A 14,918-nucleotide genomic window follows, 5' to 3' on the forward strand; every position below is an offset into this window, starting at 1 on the left:
CAACACTGTACGTAATAGGGAAGGGGCAAATGGCACAGGTACAAATGAATACCTGAAACAAGACATTGTTACCTTGTGTAGTTCACTTTGTAGCTGGCAATGTCGTCATTAGGTGACCTCTGTCTTCGCTGGGAAGGTGTCTCCAGATGCCAGTAGTTGATGCGATTCAGGAACATTTTAGCCAGCTCTACTATCGTTTGCCTCTCTTTCGATGGTAAGTGGCTAAATTTGTATTGCACAAAATTATTAACTCCCTTAAAAAGAGAGGACAAATAAATCAGACCATTTGTAAACCAAAAGGAAGACTAGGCTCTCTAACTGCATATTTCCTATTAAGCGACTGCATTCTCCCCAGTAGCTACTTGAGCTCCACTTCACATTTTATCCTTTTCAAAATTCAAACAGTACAAGTGACACGTGTAAGTAGTCTCTGGAAGAGAAACCGAAACCACCTCTTAAATAAAAGTGAGGACTTTCTCCCACAGATGTAGCTTGTCGAATGACCATGCCACTGGCTGTCACAGATTATCTAACAGTCAAAGAATTTGGATCCAACTTCACACAGACTCTAGCGTAAAACAAAGTGCGTATTTGTTTGTGTGTTTTGTCTATCTGTCAGCTGTGACCTGGAGAAGAGACGCAAAAAGACAGGGTGGTGCAGGCTCTCTGTCAAAATTCCAAATGTGCCTTAAAAGGCTTGCGCTCCCTGATTTAGTACAACTAAGGGCCGTAAGTGGGGTTTTAAGCTCTCCCCTTCAAGCAGCAGACTACCCTCATCGCTGGCAACTCTCTTAGCAAAGCCAGGGAAACCATCTAGAGCAGTAGCTTTAAAGATAGGATGGGCAACTGTCCAAATGAAATTGCAGAAATGTGATGGGGGCAGGGGGTCTTTCCTAACTGCAGTCCAGAGGAGCATATGTGCTCCCATTGCTAAGCATGGAAACCACAGCTGAGTGTGTGTTCCCAATAACAGGGAAGCCCCATTTTTGCACATAAATCGAATCTGCACCAGCCAAGCGAACTTCAGTCAACTAGCATGGCATAGCTAGTTTCTCACTGGGTACTTGATCTGTAACACCACCTAATACCGTATTCCTAAAAAGTCTTTAGTCATCATTCTTAGCCCCAAATCAGCAAGACTCTACATATACTGATAGGAGATGCCACTGTATAGATGTACTTTACCTGTTCAATACTAGGTTTCTCAAATGGGGGGCTCTCCAAAGATCCTTCTACAACAGGTTTTCCCATCTGTAATATACACTTCCTCAAAAGCTGTTGAAAGGAGATTTTAAAAAAACAAATTAATTAAGAAGGTTACTAACTTGGGCAGGGTGATAACTGGTTTTCAATATTGTGATATATCACCAGCTAAACATCGTATCAATATATCACAATATCTGAAATAAGGAAGGAACTATGCAGGGGCGAACAGGACAATGTCCTGGCAACTGCTGCTATTTAAGGGTCTAAAAGTGATAAATATTTAAATTATCAATCACCTCATGGTCACTTTCAGCAGCAGGCAAGCCAAAATGCATCCAAATGAGACTTTTGGTTTGGGGCTTGACTAATCTGGCAGTCCCAGATTATTTGTATTCACTACGACTCAGCACCATACTTTGGATTGTCCTGAATATCACCATCCTGTTTGTGAAAGAACTTCTGCTTGTGCAACTTTCCCCTCCCTCTCCTCCCCACATGCCCCAAATCTGTTCTGCAGGTTCCCTGAGACCTTTGGAGGAGATCTGCTGGGGTCAATGCACGGGGGGGGGGGGATGTGGTAAGAGGAAAGGGAGGGGAAGAGATCTGTGCACCAAAGGGATGTCTTCACTGGATAGAAACTATGGTTTGCAACTACAACAATTACCTACAGACTCTATCGTATATAGAGGAAAGGCACTATGCCTTGCATGAGTCAAGCCCAGAATTACTGTCACACTAATTGATGGTAACATTGCTCAGTCTTTGCATCAATCTCTATGTATGTTTTACGCAAGGCAGCAGCAGCAGCAGCACTGAATGTATTCCGGGAAACAATAAAACTGGGAACTTGCCTTGAACAAGTAAAAGTAGACTTGCTTGGTATCTGCATCTTCTTCCTTATGAACACACGCAAAGAGATACTCGACATCCAGCACAATCCCCAAGAGCCTGTTCATTTCGTCTTCGGATACATTCTCCAAATGGGAAACGTGGGCAGCTAAACAAACAAGTAAATCCAAAGCTTAAAGGGACAGACCTGAGCAAATGGAAGCATTTATCTGTTCTTTGTTAACTTGGCTTGTCTCTGGAATGGGCAACCGACATACATAAACCAAAGCAAGCTCATGGAGAATCTTCTTTTCAACCCGCTAGAGATGCTATCAAATTTGCTTAAGGTCTTACCAGTAAGAAACTGAAAGACACTAACACATCAAGTATTTTCCACATCCAAACAGTTACTGTCAGATTTACACCCTGCTGTGTTGACCTAAAATCAGTATTTAATGCGGCAAAAGCTGTGTTATTATTATTTTCAATTTTTATTTAACACTTGAAACAATAACAAAATTTCAAATATAAAAACCACACAATGAATATTGACTCCCCTCCCCCCCCACTTCCATGGTGCATTTGATTACATTCTTTTCCGCCACATATTCTAATTTCTCCCCATTTTATATCTCAGTATTTTTAACTGCTGAATTTATTCTATTACTGTTAACTTTTTAATGTGCTTGCAATATTTCTCCAAATAATCTATAAAACATATCCAATCTTCCTTGAATGGGTTTTTTATCCTGATCTCTTACTCTTATCTGTCCATCATGCCCTTTCTATATATTCTATTAGCTTCGTCTGCCATTCTTCCTTCGCTGGTATTGTATCTTCCCTCCAATTCTGAGCATACACCATTTGTGCTGCTGCAAAAACTGTATTATTAGCAGTGGCTGATGACATGTTGAGGTGGCGACACTCATCTGACCTCCAGTCGGATGTGTTGCTGCGTCTTACCGAGAGAGAGGGGGCCAAGGTAGCAGTGAGGCCAGTGCGGAGCGAACACAGTGGTGAAGCCCATTTGTGGCTCCTGTAGGGTGTTTGCACTGCGCTGACCTCCCTGCCATCCTACTGCTCTACCTCCCAGTAAGCCACAGCAACATGACCAACCACAGGGCAGGTGAGCACTCCCATCCCACCCCACTGTCCGCTGCTGATTATTAACCATTATGTGTAGTAAACTATAGAGTAGGGCACGAATAAGTCCTCTTTTCTTCTACCTTTACATCCTGTTTCAGAAAATGTTATCTCTCCTGTCCTTTTACAGTGTGCCATTTAGATTCTCCATAGCTGAGAACACATTGATTATCTACTGTGTTGATAGGGCCGGGCGATATATTGATATATCATCCAAAACCAGTTTGAAGTCCATGTTGTGATATTGGTTTCATAATTTTTGATGTGGCAATATATCATAAACCATGATATGTGCGTGTGTGTATGCTACGCAAAAATCACAATGTGGGGGAAACTGTGACGCAAGCCAAAGCTTCCGTTGATTCCTGCAGCCCCTGTTAACTCTGCTGGCTCAGCTCCTGCCTCTTGCAGGAGGCAGAGAATCACAATCGGGGGAAACTGTGAAGCCAGCCAATGCCTCTACAGAGCTCCATCCTTATTTCAGACATTGTGATATATCAGTATATTGCACTGTTTAGCTGGTGATATATCACAATGCTGAAAACCATATATTGCCCAGCTCTACTGTATGACATATCTTTGCTATGAGAATGTTCCTAACATATTCATATGTGAGAGATTTCTGTATGTCTGCTAGTAGGAAAGTGATCCTGTTACAGTTTAGATATCTGAGGAGTCCCTAAAGCTCTCTGGAATAATATTGTCAATCTGAGATGTCACACTTATTTCATTCTATGGTGCATTTAGGTCTCAGGGATTTGAAAAAGATTATTTGCAAGATCTCTGGTGTAACTTTGTTGGAACAAATTAGTTCTCCTAAATGTCATCAGGCTACCATAAGAACGCACAGGTGCTATAGAGTAAAAACATGGAGCAAAATTCTTTCCTAGGCTACAAGAAGCGTATCCCTGAGAACGGAAGAAAAGCAAATGCTTCAATGTCTTAGCAGCTTAATAAATGGCAGTTGTAACCATCTAACAGCAGGAGGCTAATTGGGAAATTAGTTACACTGTCATTTTAATGACAGCAGGGTCTGAACTGTGAAGACACTTCTGTTATCAGCTCCTATTCTCAATAGATTATCTATTCTCTCCAAAGGAGAGAGAAAGGAGTCCGACATTTCTGAGCCTGTTCAGACTCAAGGTCTTATTGTCCCTGCAGATCTAACCAAATGTATTCAGTGGCCCTATACTGTTTTGAGAAAGCCATTCTGTTTTCCATTCTACGGTATTTAAACTTACCTCCAATCCTCACAAATAAAGAGAATATTAGAGAATACCTTACTACATAGATATTCAGCAATCATTAGCATACTAGTCATAGAAAGCTGTATTTAAATTTAATATATGTTTCGGGTACAGCAATATTGAATTTTAGCAAACTTGTACATTTTGCAGCATTCTTGTGGAGCTCTGGCTATCAGTTTTTGGTATTGCCTCCCTAGATCTGCTGAAGAAACTGCTAACAAACAACAGCAGAATGACATGACATGATCTTTGAATCCTACTTCTTTGCTACTTCTTGTTTTCCATACTTACCGGTAGTTGATCCGCATAGGTATATGCATAATCTTCAGATTTATTTTGTTTTTGCAGCTAAACAGAAAAGTGAACAAAATACATTTAAATGACTCAAGATGAGTCATTTAAATGTATTTTGTTCACTTTTCTGTGACGTGACAGGAAAACACTGTTCCAAGAGTCTGATCTGGGAAAGCTATTTCATGTACTGAAATCCTGAATCCTTACCCAAATCTAGGTTGATAGATATAGCAAAACAAGTAGCCACGGAGGGCATTACATTTGAAGAAGAATTTTTTTAAAAAAAAAAAACCACCTATACAGTATATGTAATTTGACTTCCTGGCTAATAAGATCAGCTACGGTAATAACAATTCTGAATAATATTTGTGTGTTTTTTATGTTTCTCCATTTTAATGTTGAAAATGGGTTTGCTGTAAGCTGCTTTTGGGCACAGCTTACTGTGGGGAAAGTGGCGTATAAATAATAAACAAACAAACAGAAATTCCAGAAGAAAATGCTACAAAACCTACCTAGTGCATGATTACAGCTACGACATGGTTCGTTAAGACTCACAACCGCCTGCTGTAGTTCTGCTCTGGGTGGAGTTGGAGGTGGGTTAGGGTTTTTCCAGCCATTACATTTACAAGATTCCTCAGCCTGTAATATTAAGAAAGTGGGATGGGGGGGATAGGGAGACAGAGAGTGATCGTACGAATTTAGAGAATGTATGTATAAACATTCCCCATATTACTAGTAATGCTAGGAAATGAGAGCTTTTACATTGCCACAACAAAGCTATTTTCTTGACTTCTGTAAGATGCGCTTGTGTTTATACACAAACACAGAATAAGAACTTAAGAAAAACCCTTCTGGATCAAGCCAGAAATGAAATCCAGCATCCGTGTTTTCAGTGGCCAACCACATTCCTATGGGAAGCCTGAAAAGCAAGGCCTGAGCTAGGGGTCAGCAACCTTTTTCAGCCGTGGGCTGGTCCACTGTCCCTCAGACCATGTGGTGGGCTGGACTATATTGTGGGAGGGGGGGGACACGAATTCCTATGCCCCACAAATAACCCAGAGATGCATTTTAAATAAAAGCACACATTCTACTCATGTAAAAACACGCCGATTCCCGGACCATCCGTGGGCAGGATTGAGAAGGCGATTGGGCCGCATCCAGCCACGGGCCTTAGGTTGCCTACCCCTGCCTGAGCACAACAGTGCTCAACCCACTTGTGATTCCAAGCAACTGGAATTTTACTGGCTCTGACAATGGAGATAAAAGCATAGCCGTCATTGCTAGTAGCCCTCTTCTATGGATATAAAGACAGAATATTACTCTATGCTCCTGCTCACATTAAGGGGGAAAGATGATGATATTCACCAGCATTCCACAAACATCTGCTATGAAGGGCTGGAGGAGCCTGATGGAAAGTAAGTAATAAAACTCACTTCCCTGCCATCTATCGTGAATGGAAGCCTCTGCTCGATCGTAGCCCCTTCACAAAAGAGTAACTCTGGATCTAAGTCATTATATAAAGATTACATACAGTATATTCTATATGCAAATTATACATTAGATGCGGAAGAAGTACTGGCTGAAAAAAAGTAGGCAACATCATCAAAGGATCATTCTCCTAGCCATTAATGAACCAAAAACTACAACGCAGTTCTGGGCAAGCGTTACATCTAATCATGATGTTATAGGTCAATGTTTTCTCACCTTTGAATGATTACACATACCAGAAATACTGTGGATTTCTACTGGGAAATTCCCATACATTTTAATGAAAACTTCCACAAATGTTAGCATTAAACATTTCATTTGTTTTTGTTTTTCCTGGAGGCCATCATTTTCGCTATCCCAAACATAACATGCAGACAAAGCCTGGCATTGCTACTGAATTCGGTATTTTTTAAATTAATAAAACACTTCATAACACGCCAACACCATAGTTTTTGAGATATACATTACTGCAAAATTTCCTATTAATATTTTAGTAGCTTGGACTACGCTATTTTTGCTAGCAACGTGCTTTTGAACATACTACATATACTGTATTACAAACGACACACACAAAAACTACAGTACTATCTTGCAATCATTCATGTCTCAATAAGATCTGGCTTTCCCTCTGATCCACGTTTGGATTTTGTTACCTCCCAGTTTACGAGTTCCAACAGAAAGATCACTTTCATGTTTCAGAACAGAACATATCTGAAAGTTGTGCTAAAGCAACTTCTTTTCAACAACTATTTTTTTTTATTTCATTTGCATGACAAATCTGTTGAACATCACAATTTGTTCACTTATTTATTTGCCCTTGGTGTGAACTCTGTGTCAACATGATTGTTTTTGTGTGTGGAGGGGATTTGTTTGTTTGTTTGTTTTTACTAAGTATGCCTGTTTTTAAGAAAAACATTGGAAGGGTTGCTGCCCAGGTTTGTAAAGGGTAAGCTTGCTACTGTGGACCTGTAAATCACTGCTATAAGAAAAATACATTTAAAAGCCTCTGTATTGTGCGCGCGCACACACACACACATGCACACACACACACACACACACACACACACACACACTCTTTCTCCCAAATATAAATAAGCACTTGATTTTAGAACTGTGCCATAATTATCCCAGAGCCCCAAACCCATAAAGACTGAGTACCTACACAAAAATGTAGCACTGCACACTAATTAGCATCAGAGATGCAAACAGATGTACCAATATTGTAGTCGGAAGAGCTAAACTGCCAGGAATGAATACCAACCCTCCTACAGGAACAGAGAAAAAATGTGTTTTGTTTTCCTGGCAGGCATTTGTTGCAGCTCTCAGTTTTATTTCTAGCAAGCTAATTCTTGTTAAACAACCAATCTCGGTGTTCCGAAAAGGAAGGGATTCGGAGCAGGGATGCTCGTATGCTTCTGATGGCATCCTGTATCGAGGCCACTAAGGGCTTTAAAGATGAAAAGGAGCACTTTGAATGGTGCTAGGAAACAAACTGGAAGCCACTAAGGTTCTTTCAGCACAGGTGCTTCCACCAGCTAATAAAAAAAGCCGCTGCGTTTTGTTTCTGAGTGGTTTTCAAAGGCAGCAAATGGCATTCAGATCCAGCATTCTTGCTGAGGCCATATGCCTTCTGTTCTTGACCCCAGCAGTGAAAATATTTTGCCCTCAATAGTGAGTGCAGCATTCCTAAGGAGTTCAAATTACACCCCGCTGAGTGGCTTTTGAGTCTTTTGCAATGTTTCCTCTCTCGTGCAACTCAATAAAATGTCACTCCTCTGCTTTTCATTAGGCAAGAATGTATGAAATTACCTCTTTTGAGAACTTGAGAGTGATGGAAAGGAGCTGGGGAGAGTACAGTAGTTAAAAAATATTTAGTTTCTCTGAAGTGCCAACGTTATGAAACATTGTACAAATTGTACAGTATGTATATGAGGTTAAGAAATAAAGGCTGTGGGTGCTTAGTAGCAGGGATAGACAACGTGGTGCCCTCCTGATTGTTGGACTCCGATTCAAGAGAGCCAGCGTGTCTCCTCAGGTTGCAGAAGCTAGAAGCAAGAGGTGCAGAGAACTTTGCTGTTGATTCAGCTCATGCAGGAGATAGCTCAATTAGTTAGAGTGCAGTGCTGATAATGTTGCAGGTTCAATCCCTGTATGGGACAGCTGTATATTCCTGCATTGTAGGGGGTTGGACTAGATGATTCTCAGGGTCCCTTCCAACTCTAACGTTCTATGATTCTATGTACTTTCCACTGGTAAGTATGGCATAAAAATAAGATACAACAAACTCTGTAGGGCACTGAATTGACTGCTTTAGAGTATTCCACATACTTCACTCCACTTGGCCCAATGATCATCACTCTCTTAAACAAAGGAAGATAAGTCATGCTAAGGGATGATTACACAGACAAGGAACTATTGCTGAAAATGTGTTGAGGTCCCTCAGAATATGCAGGGTGATTCATGCTCCGAGGTCACCACATTGTGAATTTCTGACCCATGTTGGCAGGAAAATGCAGGACATAATTATGACAGCAAGTGATCCTACATGTTTGGGGGAAACTCAACAGGTTAATGCCATTTGGGAACATAGCTGCCAAGTTTTCCCTTTTCTCGCGAGGAAGCCTATTCAGCATAAGGGAAAATCCCTGTAAAAAAGGGATAACTTGGCAGCTATGTTTGGGAAGTGGAGTGTAACGTGTTGTTCAGCCCTCACCATTCAGCCCACGAACTCAGTCAAGCCAAAGTACTTAACTGAGCACGTATTTGCTTTCTATAATTTACCAATTAACTGCATCATTGTGTAACTTTGCATTACTACTTTCCCTAAACTGAAACTCTAATCAATGAGGAGTCTTGGTTCTCATGAGTCGCCCACATTGGAAAATAAATTACTGTATGGATTTGGTTTATGGTGAACATTTTTCTAATGATATGTGCTAGCACCATATATGGATTGCAGATTATATATATACACACCACTCTCAAAGACCACTGTGATTAATCGATATATTCGCCACATGTCTAATTATATCTACTGCCCTTTCTTCTAATAAACAGTAAACAGTGATGTGCTAATAATTAGGAAGATTAATGTAATAATGTTTTGGCTGTGATCCAGAGAGCTGTGAATCCACTTCCGTAAGCACAGAAGGACTGTATTTATTGCCTGACAAGCTGCTCTTGAAAACCAGAGAGTTTCAGAATGAGTAGGTGCTTTCTGCACCGAAGAGAGATTTAAGTGGTGAATTCAGGCTTGCCCAAAAAAAACTCTCACGATCACAGTCCCTGAAGGTGTTTACGACAACGGGGATCTTTAGTTTCCATTGAGATAGACATACAAATAATGAGACAGAGAGCACAAGTATTCCATTACTATCTTTCACATCTGAGACTTCCTGTACCAAAGTGCATAAGCTACGTGCACAGAGTCCTCAGTTCAAATCCAAAGGTCAAACTACAAGTGCACTGTTGGAAATCACGTCAAGAGTTTTACCATTCAGAATCACAGGCTTGGGGCTGGGCATCATTTAACATGCAGATGAGGGACCTTTTATCACACCATGGGCTTTATCCCCATCTCAGTCACATGCCAGTGGTGTTGCGGGCCAAACACAAATGTGGTTAGAGCAACAAATGTGTTTGGTTTTTTTTACCTTTGGACAGAAGGCTTGTTTCTACATACACCTCTCTCTATACTCCATCCAGGCATGAAAAAACAATGGATTTTTGTTGTTTCAAGAAACACTTCCATAAATGAACATTCCCAGTATCTCCAGGACTGTTTGTGCATCACCAAATGGGCCTGCTTCCTTATCTGCACCCATCCAACCATTTGCCTTCTGCCCCAGTTTTCTCTGTAATTTTCCGATCCCTTCAGCCCTAACTGATGCTTCCAATTTGTTAAAAGTAAGCAAGTTATGCAGTTGCAAAGATTAATTCCTCATATTAATTACTGCTGCCAAACAAACGGCATAAAGAGGGATGAGATGTGGATATGCATGGACGAGAGAGAAGCAGGCTCATGTTAAACCGTGCAACATGACAAATAGAGACACTTGGAAATCAGACGCAACATATAAGATTAGATAGATAGGTAGATAGATAGATTAGATAGATAGATTAGATTAGATTAGATGCTAGATAGATAGATCCCCTTTCTGCCATTACATTTATGGCTACGTAAATGCTTGGGAGGGGAGCAGAGGTGAGTTTGCTAGGTCTGCCCCCACTGACATTCTGGTTGCGCTCTAATTTGGGGAAGATTATCTTCTAGAGTGTGATGCCTTTTATACTCAAAGAAGCTCTCCAAACACATTTTAGAACCCTAGAAAGTGGAATTTGCTGCCAAGGAGTGTGGTGGAGTCTCCTTCCTTGGAGGTCTTTAAGCAGAGGCTTGACAGGCATATGTCAAGAATGCTTTGATGGTGTTTCCTGCTTGGCAGGGGGTTGGACTGGATGGCCCTTGTGGTCTCTTCCAACTCTATGATTCTATGATTCTATGAAACTCAGGGTTCTAAAATGTGTCGGGAGCCTCCACAAGGATTGGAGACCCCCCCCCCACTTCAGAGCTGGCCCCCACGAGTTGAAGGTTGACGGGAACAGTGGCAGGGTGGGGGCTAATGTTTTTGTCCCTGCTGGCCCCTAACTACAAAGCTAACCCACTAAAGAGGGCTAAAAGACAAAGTGCATTCATTTACAGCATGGTTTATGCTTAATGCTTAAACGAAAATACACTTTCGGATCTGAGAACTTTTGAAATCAGTCTAAAAAAGAACCAGTGGGCTATACTCTCAAAAGCAGACCACCCCCACAAATTAATGGACTTAAGTTACTCCACTGATTCCAATGGATCTACTCTCGAGTATGACTTTCAACCTGCTGGTTATTTTCATTTCCAATCCTCTTAAAACATTATGCAGAAACCTCCAAATGCATGCCAGAGTTATTTTTTAAAAAAAACAGAAACAGTGGCATTTACCGTATATTCCGGCGTATAAGACGACTGGGCGTATAAGACGACCCCCCAACTTTTCCAGTTAAAATATAGATTTTGGGATATAGTCGCCATATAAGAAATACAACCCAGCGTACAAGACAACCCCCGACTTTTGAGAAGATTTTCCTGGGTTAAAAAGTAGTCTTATATGCAGGAATATACAGTACTTTCCGGCTTGCCTAAAAAGGGACAGTTCAAAAGGATTTTCTGATTTGAAATTTACCCTTTGACACTGAAGAGCATTTGGAGACATTGTACACTGAACCACTCTAATCTAAGAGGAGTGAACACCATTATGTAAAGTTCACAGGAACAGGAACATCTCAGGATCCCAACACTACAGCACTTTTAAGGCTTTTGTTCAGAGAAAGCCAACACAGTGCTATCCAGATGTTGTATGTAGACTATAACTTCCATCATCCCTAACCACTAGCCATGTTGGCTGAGGCTAATAGGGTTTGAAGTCCATCAACATCTGGAGGGAACCACATTGGCTACATAGTGCACTGGTGACTAGAGTGAAATTCCCAGCCAATTCACTATAAATTACTTTTAAGTAAACTTGTTTAGAGTTGAGTTGCAAGTGTACAAATGTTTTTAATAAACAGTTTCCTATTCAACCTCACAACATAGGGTTGTCTCATGGACTAATTTATCAATGGAAAACTTTTGTCCCTGTTCTAGCAGTATGATTATTATTACTCCTATTACCCACAGACTATTACTGCATGACTCAGGGTATTGGAATGACAGGAGGCAGAGAGATTTCCAGCAGGAACTAGCATCTTTTGAAGTATTATTTCCACTATTGGAATGTAGGGGATCTAAGCCAAATTATTTAAATTCTCATCCCCTATTGTAACTAAGCTTGTGTAAGCTAAGTCTAAATCTAACTAAAACTGTTCCCCATTTACACACACACATCTGTTGTTTCCTCTACGTTAAATTTTAGCTTGTACACTACTTGGAACAGAGAGTTACACCATGCAAGCAACGTGCAAAACGCTGACATTTATGTATATGCATGATTTAATGGCATTATTCTGCCAGTTTTACTAGCTCCTAATGTCTCATTACTAGCCATGTTGGCTGAGAGCTGGACCATAAAGAAGGCTGATCGCCGAAGAATTGATGCTTTTGAATTAAGGTGCTGGAGGAGACTCTTGAGAGTCCCATGGACTGCAAGAAGCTCAAACCTATCCACTCTTAAGGAAATCAGCCCTGAGTGCTCACTGGAAGGACAAATCGTGAAGCTGAGGCTCCAATACTTTGGCCACCTCTTGAGAAGAGAAGAATCCTTGGAAAAGACCCTGATGTTGGGAAAGATTGAGGGCACTAGGAGAAGGGGACGACAGAGGACGAGATGGTTGGACAGTGTTCTCGAAGCTACCAACATGAGTTTGACCAAACTGCGGGAGGCAGTGCAAGACAGGGGTGCCTGGCGTGCTATGGTCCATGGGGTCACAAAGAGTCGGACACGACTAAACGACTAAACAACAAATGTCTCATTGCCCTTATCGCCACTCTAAATATTGCTGGTTGGAGGGACATAACGAGGTTAACTCTTCATTTTTTTCTTTTGTGTGCAGAGCACAGGGATCAGGCAACAACCTCTAATGAAGTTTCTATCCAGTCCTACCTAATCTTATGGTGATTTGGCCATTTTAACAAGCAGGTCATCCTGCGCACATTATCAGTGTTAAAAACAATTCCAGTCAAAGAACAACATTTATTTTTAGAAACTTCAGAGTACTAAAATGTTTCATAGCAAATTCTGAGGGTCAAACTATACCTTAAATACATGGTGTACAACTAGTATTTAAATTAATAGTAGGTGTATGAGGAGGGGCGTTGTAATCCAGAATTCACGACACAGGGAGGGGAGATTAAACCCTTCCTCACATCCTGACAGAATGTATCCCTCCCTCATGGGTGGCACTGTGGTCTAAACCACTGAACCTCTTGGGCTTGCCGATCAGAAGGTCGGCAGTTTGCATCCCCGCAACAGGGTGAGCTCCCGTTGCTCTGTCCCAGCTCCTGCCAACCTAGCAGTTTGAAAGCACACCAGTGCAAGTATATAAAAAGGTGCCGTTGTGGCATAAATGGCATTTCTGTGCGCTCTGGCTTCCATCACAGTGTTTCGTTTCACTGGAAGTGGTTTAGTCATGCTGGCTACATGACCCAGAAAGCTGTCTACGGACAAACGCCAGCTCCCTCGGCCCGAAAGCAGGATGAGCGCCGCAACCCCATAGTCATGTTTGAGTGGACTTAACCGTCCAGGGGTCCTTTACCTTTTTTTTTTTAGCTTGGCAGGGGGAGAGGAGCTGTCACTGGGGACTGGGCAATGGCAAGGACTTTTTATTGGGAATGCTGAGAAAAGGTCTTTATAATCTTATCTTCAGATAACAGAGAGGTGGGGTGAAGGCTACACCCAAACAAAAAGAAGATGCTGCCAATCTTATCTCGCTAGAGAATATACTGTGTATTCCAAATATGCTTGTTTCATTCACACATTGCAATATCAGGTATACAAACCTAGCCTTAGCTATAGCCTTAAGTGTTTGCAAACCAGTGTGATAAAGTGGGTTCGAATACTGGACTAAGACTTCAAAGAAACTGAAACACCCCCTCCCTCACAGAGTGCTATTGGGCCAGGCACTCTACTTTAGTTAGGCTGTTCTAAGGATAAAATGGGCAAGGACGAAGATGCACCCACAATGAGTTTCCTGGAGAGAGAAAATGATAAAAATGAAATAAATAATTCCCAAAATTATTCATGGTTCAAGTTACTGCATCTAGCTCGTTTTTGCTGTAATAAAGGAGAAGAGCAGGGAAAAATCCTTCACCTGTGCTCTCCAGCGGCTGAGCTTTGAGCTTCTCACATTATTGGTAATCTGGGTTTCCCCTTCAGCTACAGGCTGCAAAAAGGAACAAGCCACAGTCTCCACCTCCTTCAGCTGTCATCCTGTCAAAACAAAGGCTCTGTTGCCAAGACCAAGCAGAGGGAGAGGGGGGGAGCTTGGGAGGAGTTACAGCTCAAAGCGCCCAATCCAAGCTTCTCCTTCTCCACTCCACTCCCCAAGTACACTGGCACTGCACACAACTGGATACAGAGTGCTGGAATGGCTTTCTTGTGCAAACAAAAAGAAAGAAAGGGGGATTGTTTATCTCTTCAAACAGACACACGCAGCAGGCACTTAAAGGAGTTTGTCTCTGTGCTCAATCCTGTGTTTACATGACAAGCAGCTGTGGCACCATTTTACCAAGCAAATAATAGAGTAAAAGCAACGGCTGGCATAACCTGCTGGGCCTGAGTACAGTATTCTTTTCTTCTGAAAACACAATGTTCTCCCTGGTTCCCCCCTCTCCATATCACTTTCTCCCCCCCCCCAAAAAAAATGCACTGACATCTCACCGTTTTGACATGCAGTCTCAATCCCCGAGTTCGCTTACAACTGCCTGCAAATTGGTTCTTTTTCCTCCCTGTGCAGAGAACTGCAGAACATCTCCACTTAAACACGTACACACATTGCAACCTTCAGTCTTGCCATGGTGCTTCCTTAAAAACAGAGCAGGGCAAGTAAGGGGCTTTTTTGGAAAGACCTTCCAATAGGCTGTCAAGTAGAAATGAGTCATACAGAAACTGAAGGCAGACAAAGTACAGGGAAGGCTGAATTTCACCCAGTTCTGAAAGATGTCTCTCATGCCAAGCCTGG

At 41.7% G+C, this 14,918-nt stretch overlaps 1 protein-coding gene across 3 annotated transcripts in view; it reads right to left on the reverse strand.

Annotated features, from left to right (window-relative positions):
• KAT2B (lysine acetyltransferase 2B) overlaps nt 1-14,918 on the reverse strand; it is a 40,616-nt gene that overhangs the window by 22,683 nt on the left and 3,015 nt on the right. For all 3 annotated transcript variants that reach the window (XM_060280669.1, XM_035129919.2, XM_060280670.1), the window contains exons 2-5: nt 5,231-5,357; nt 2,058-2,203; nt 1,186-1,275; nt 73-254 (exon numbers count right to left, since the gene is read on the reverse strand). In XM_060280669.1, the coding sequence (XP_060136652.1) occupies nt 73-254; nt 1,186-1,275; nt 2,058-2,203; nt 5,231-5,357 (545 nt within the window). The remainder of the gene's footprint in view (nt 1-72; nt 255-1,185; nt 1,276-2,057; nt 2,204-5,230; nt 5,358-14,918) is intronic.

The sequence above is a fragment of the Zootoca vivipara genome, chromosome 12 (assembly GCF_963506605.1).
Source record: "Zootoca vivipara chromosome 12, rZooViv1.1, whole genome shotgun sequence".
NCBI classification, from domain to species: domain Eukaryota; kingdom Metazoa; phylum Chordata; class Lepidosauria; order Squamata; family Lacertidae; genus Zootoca; species Zootoca vivipara.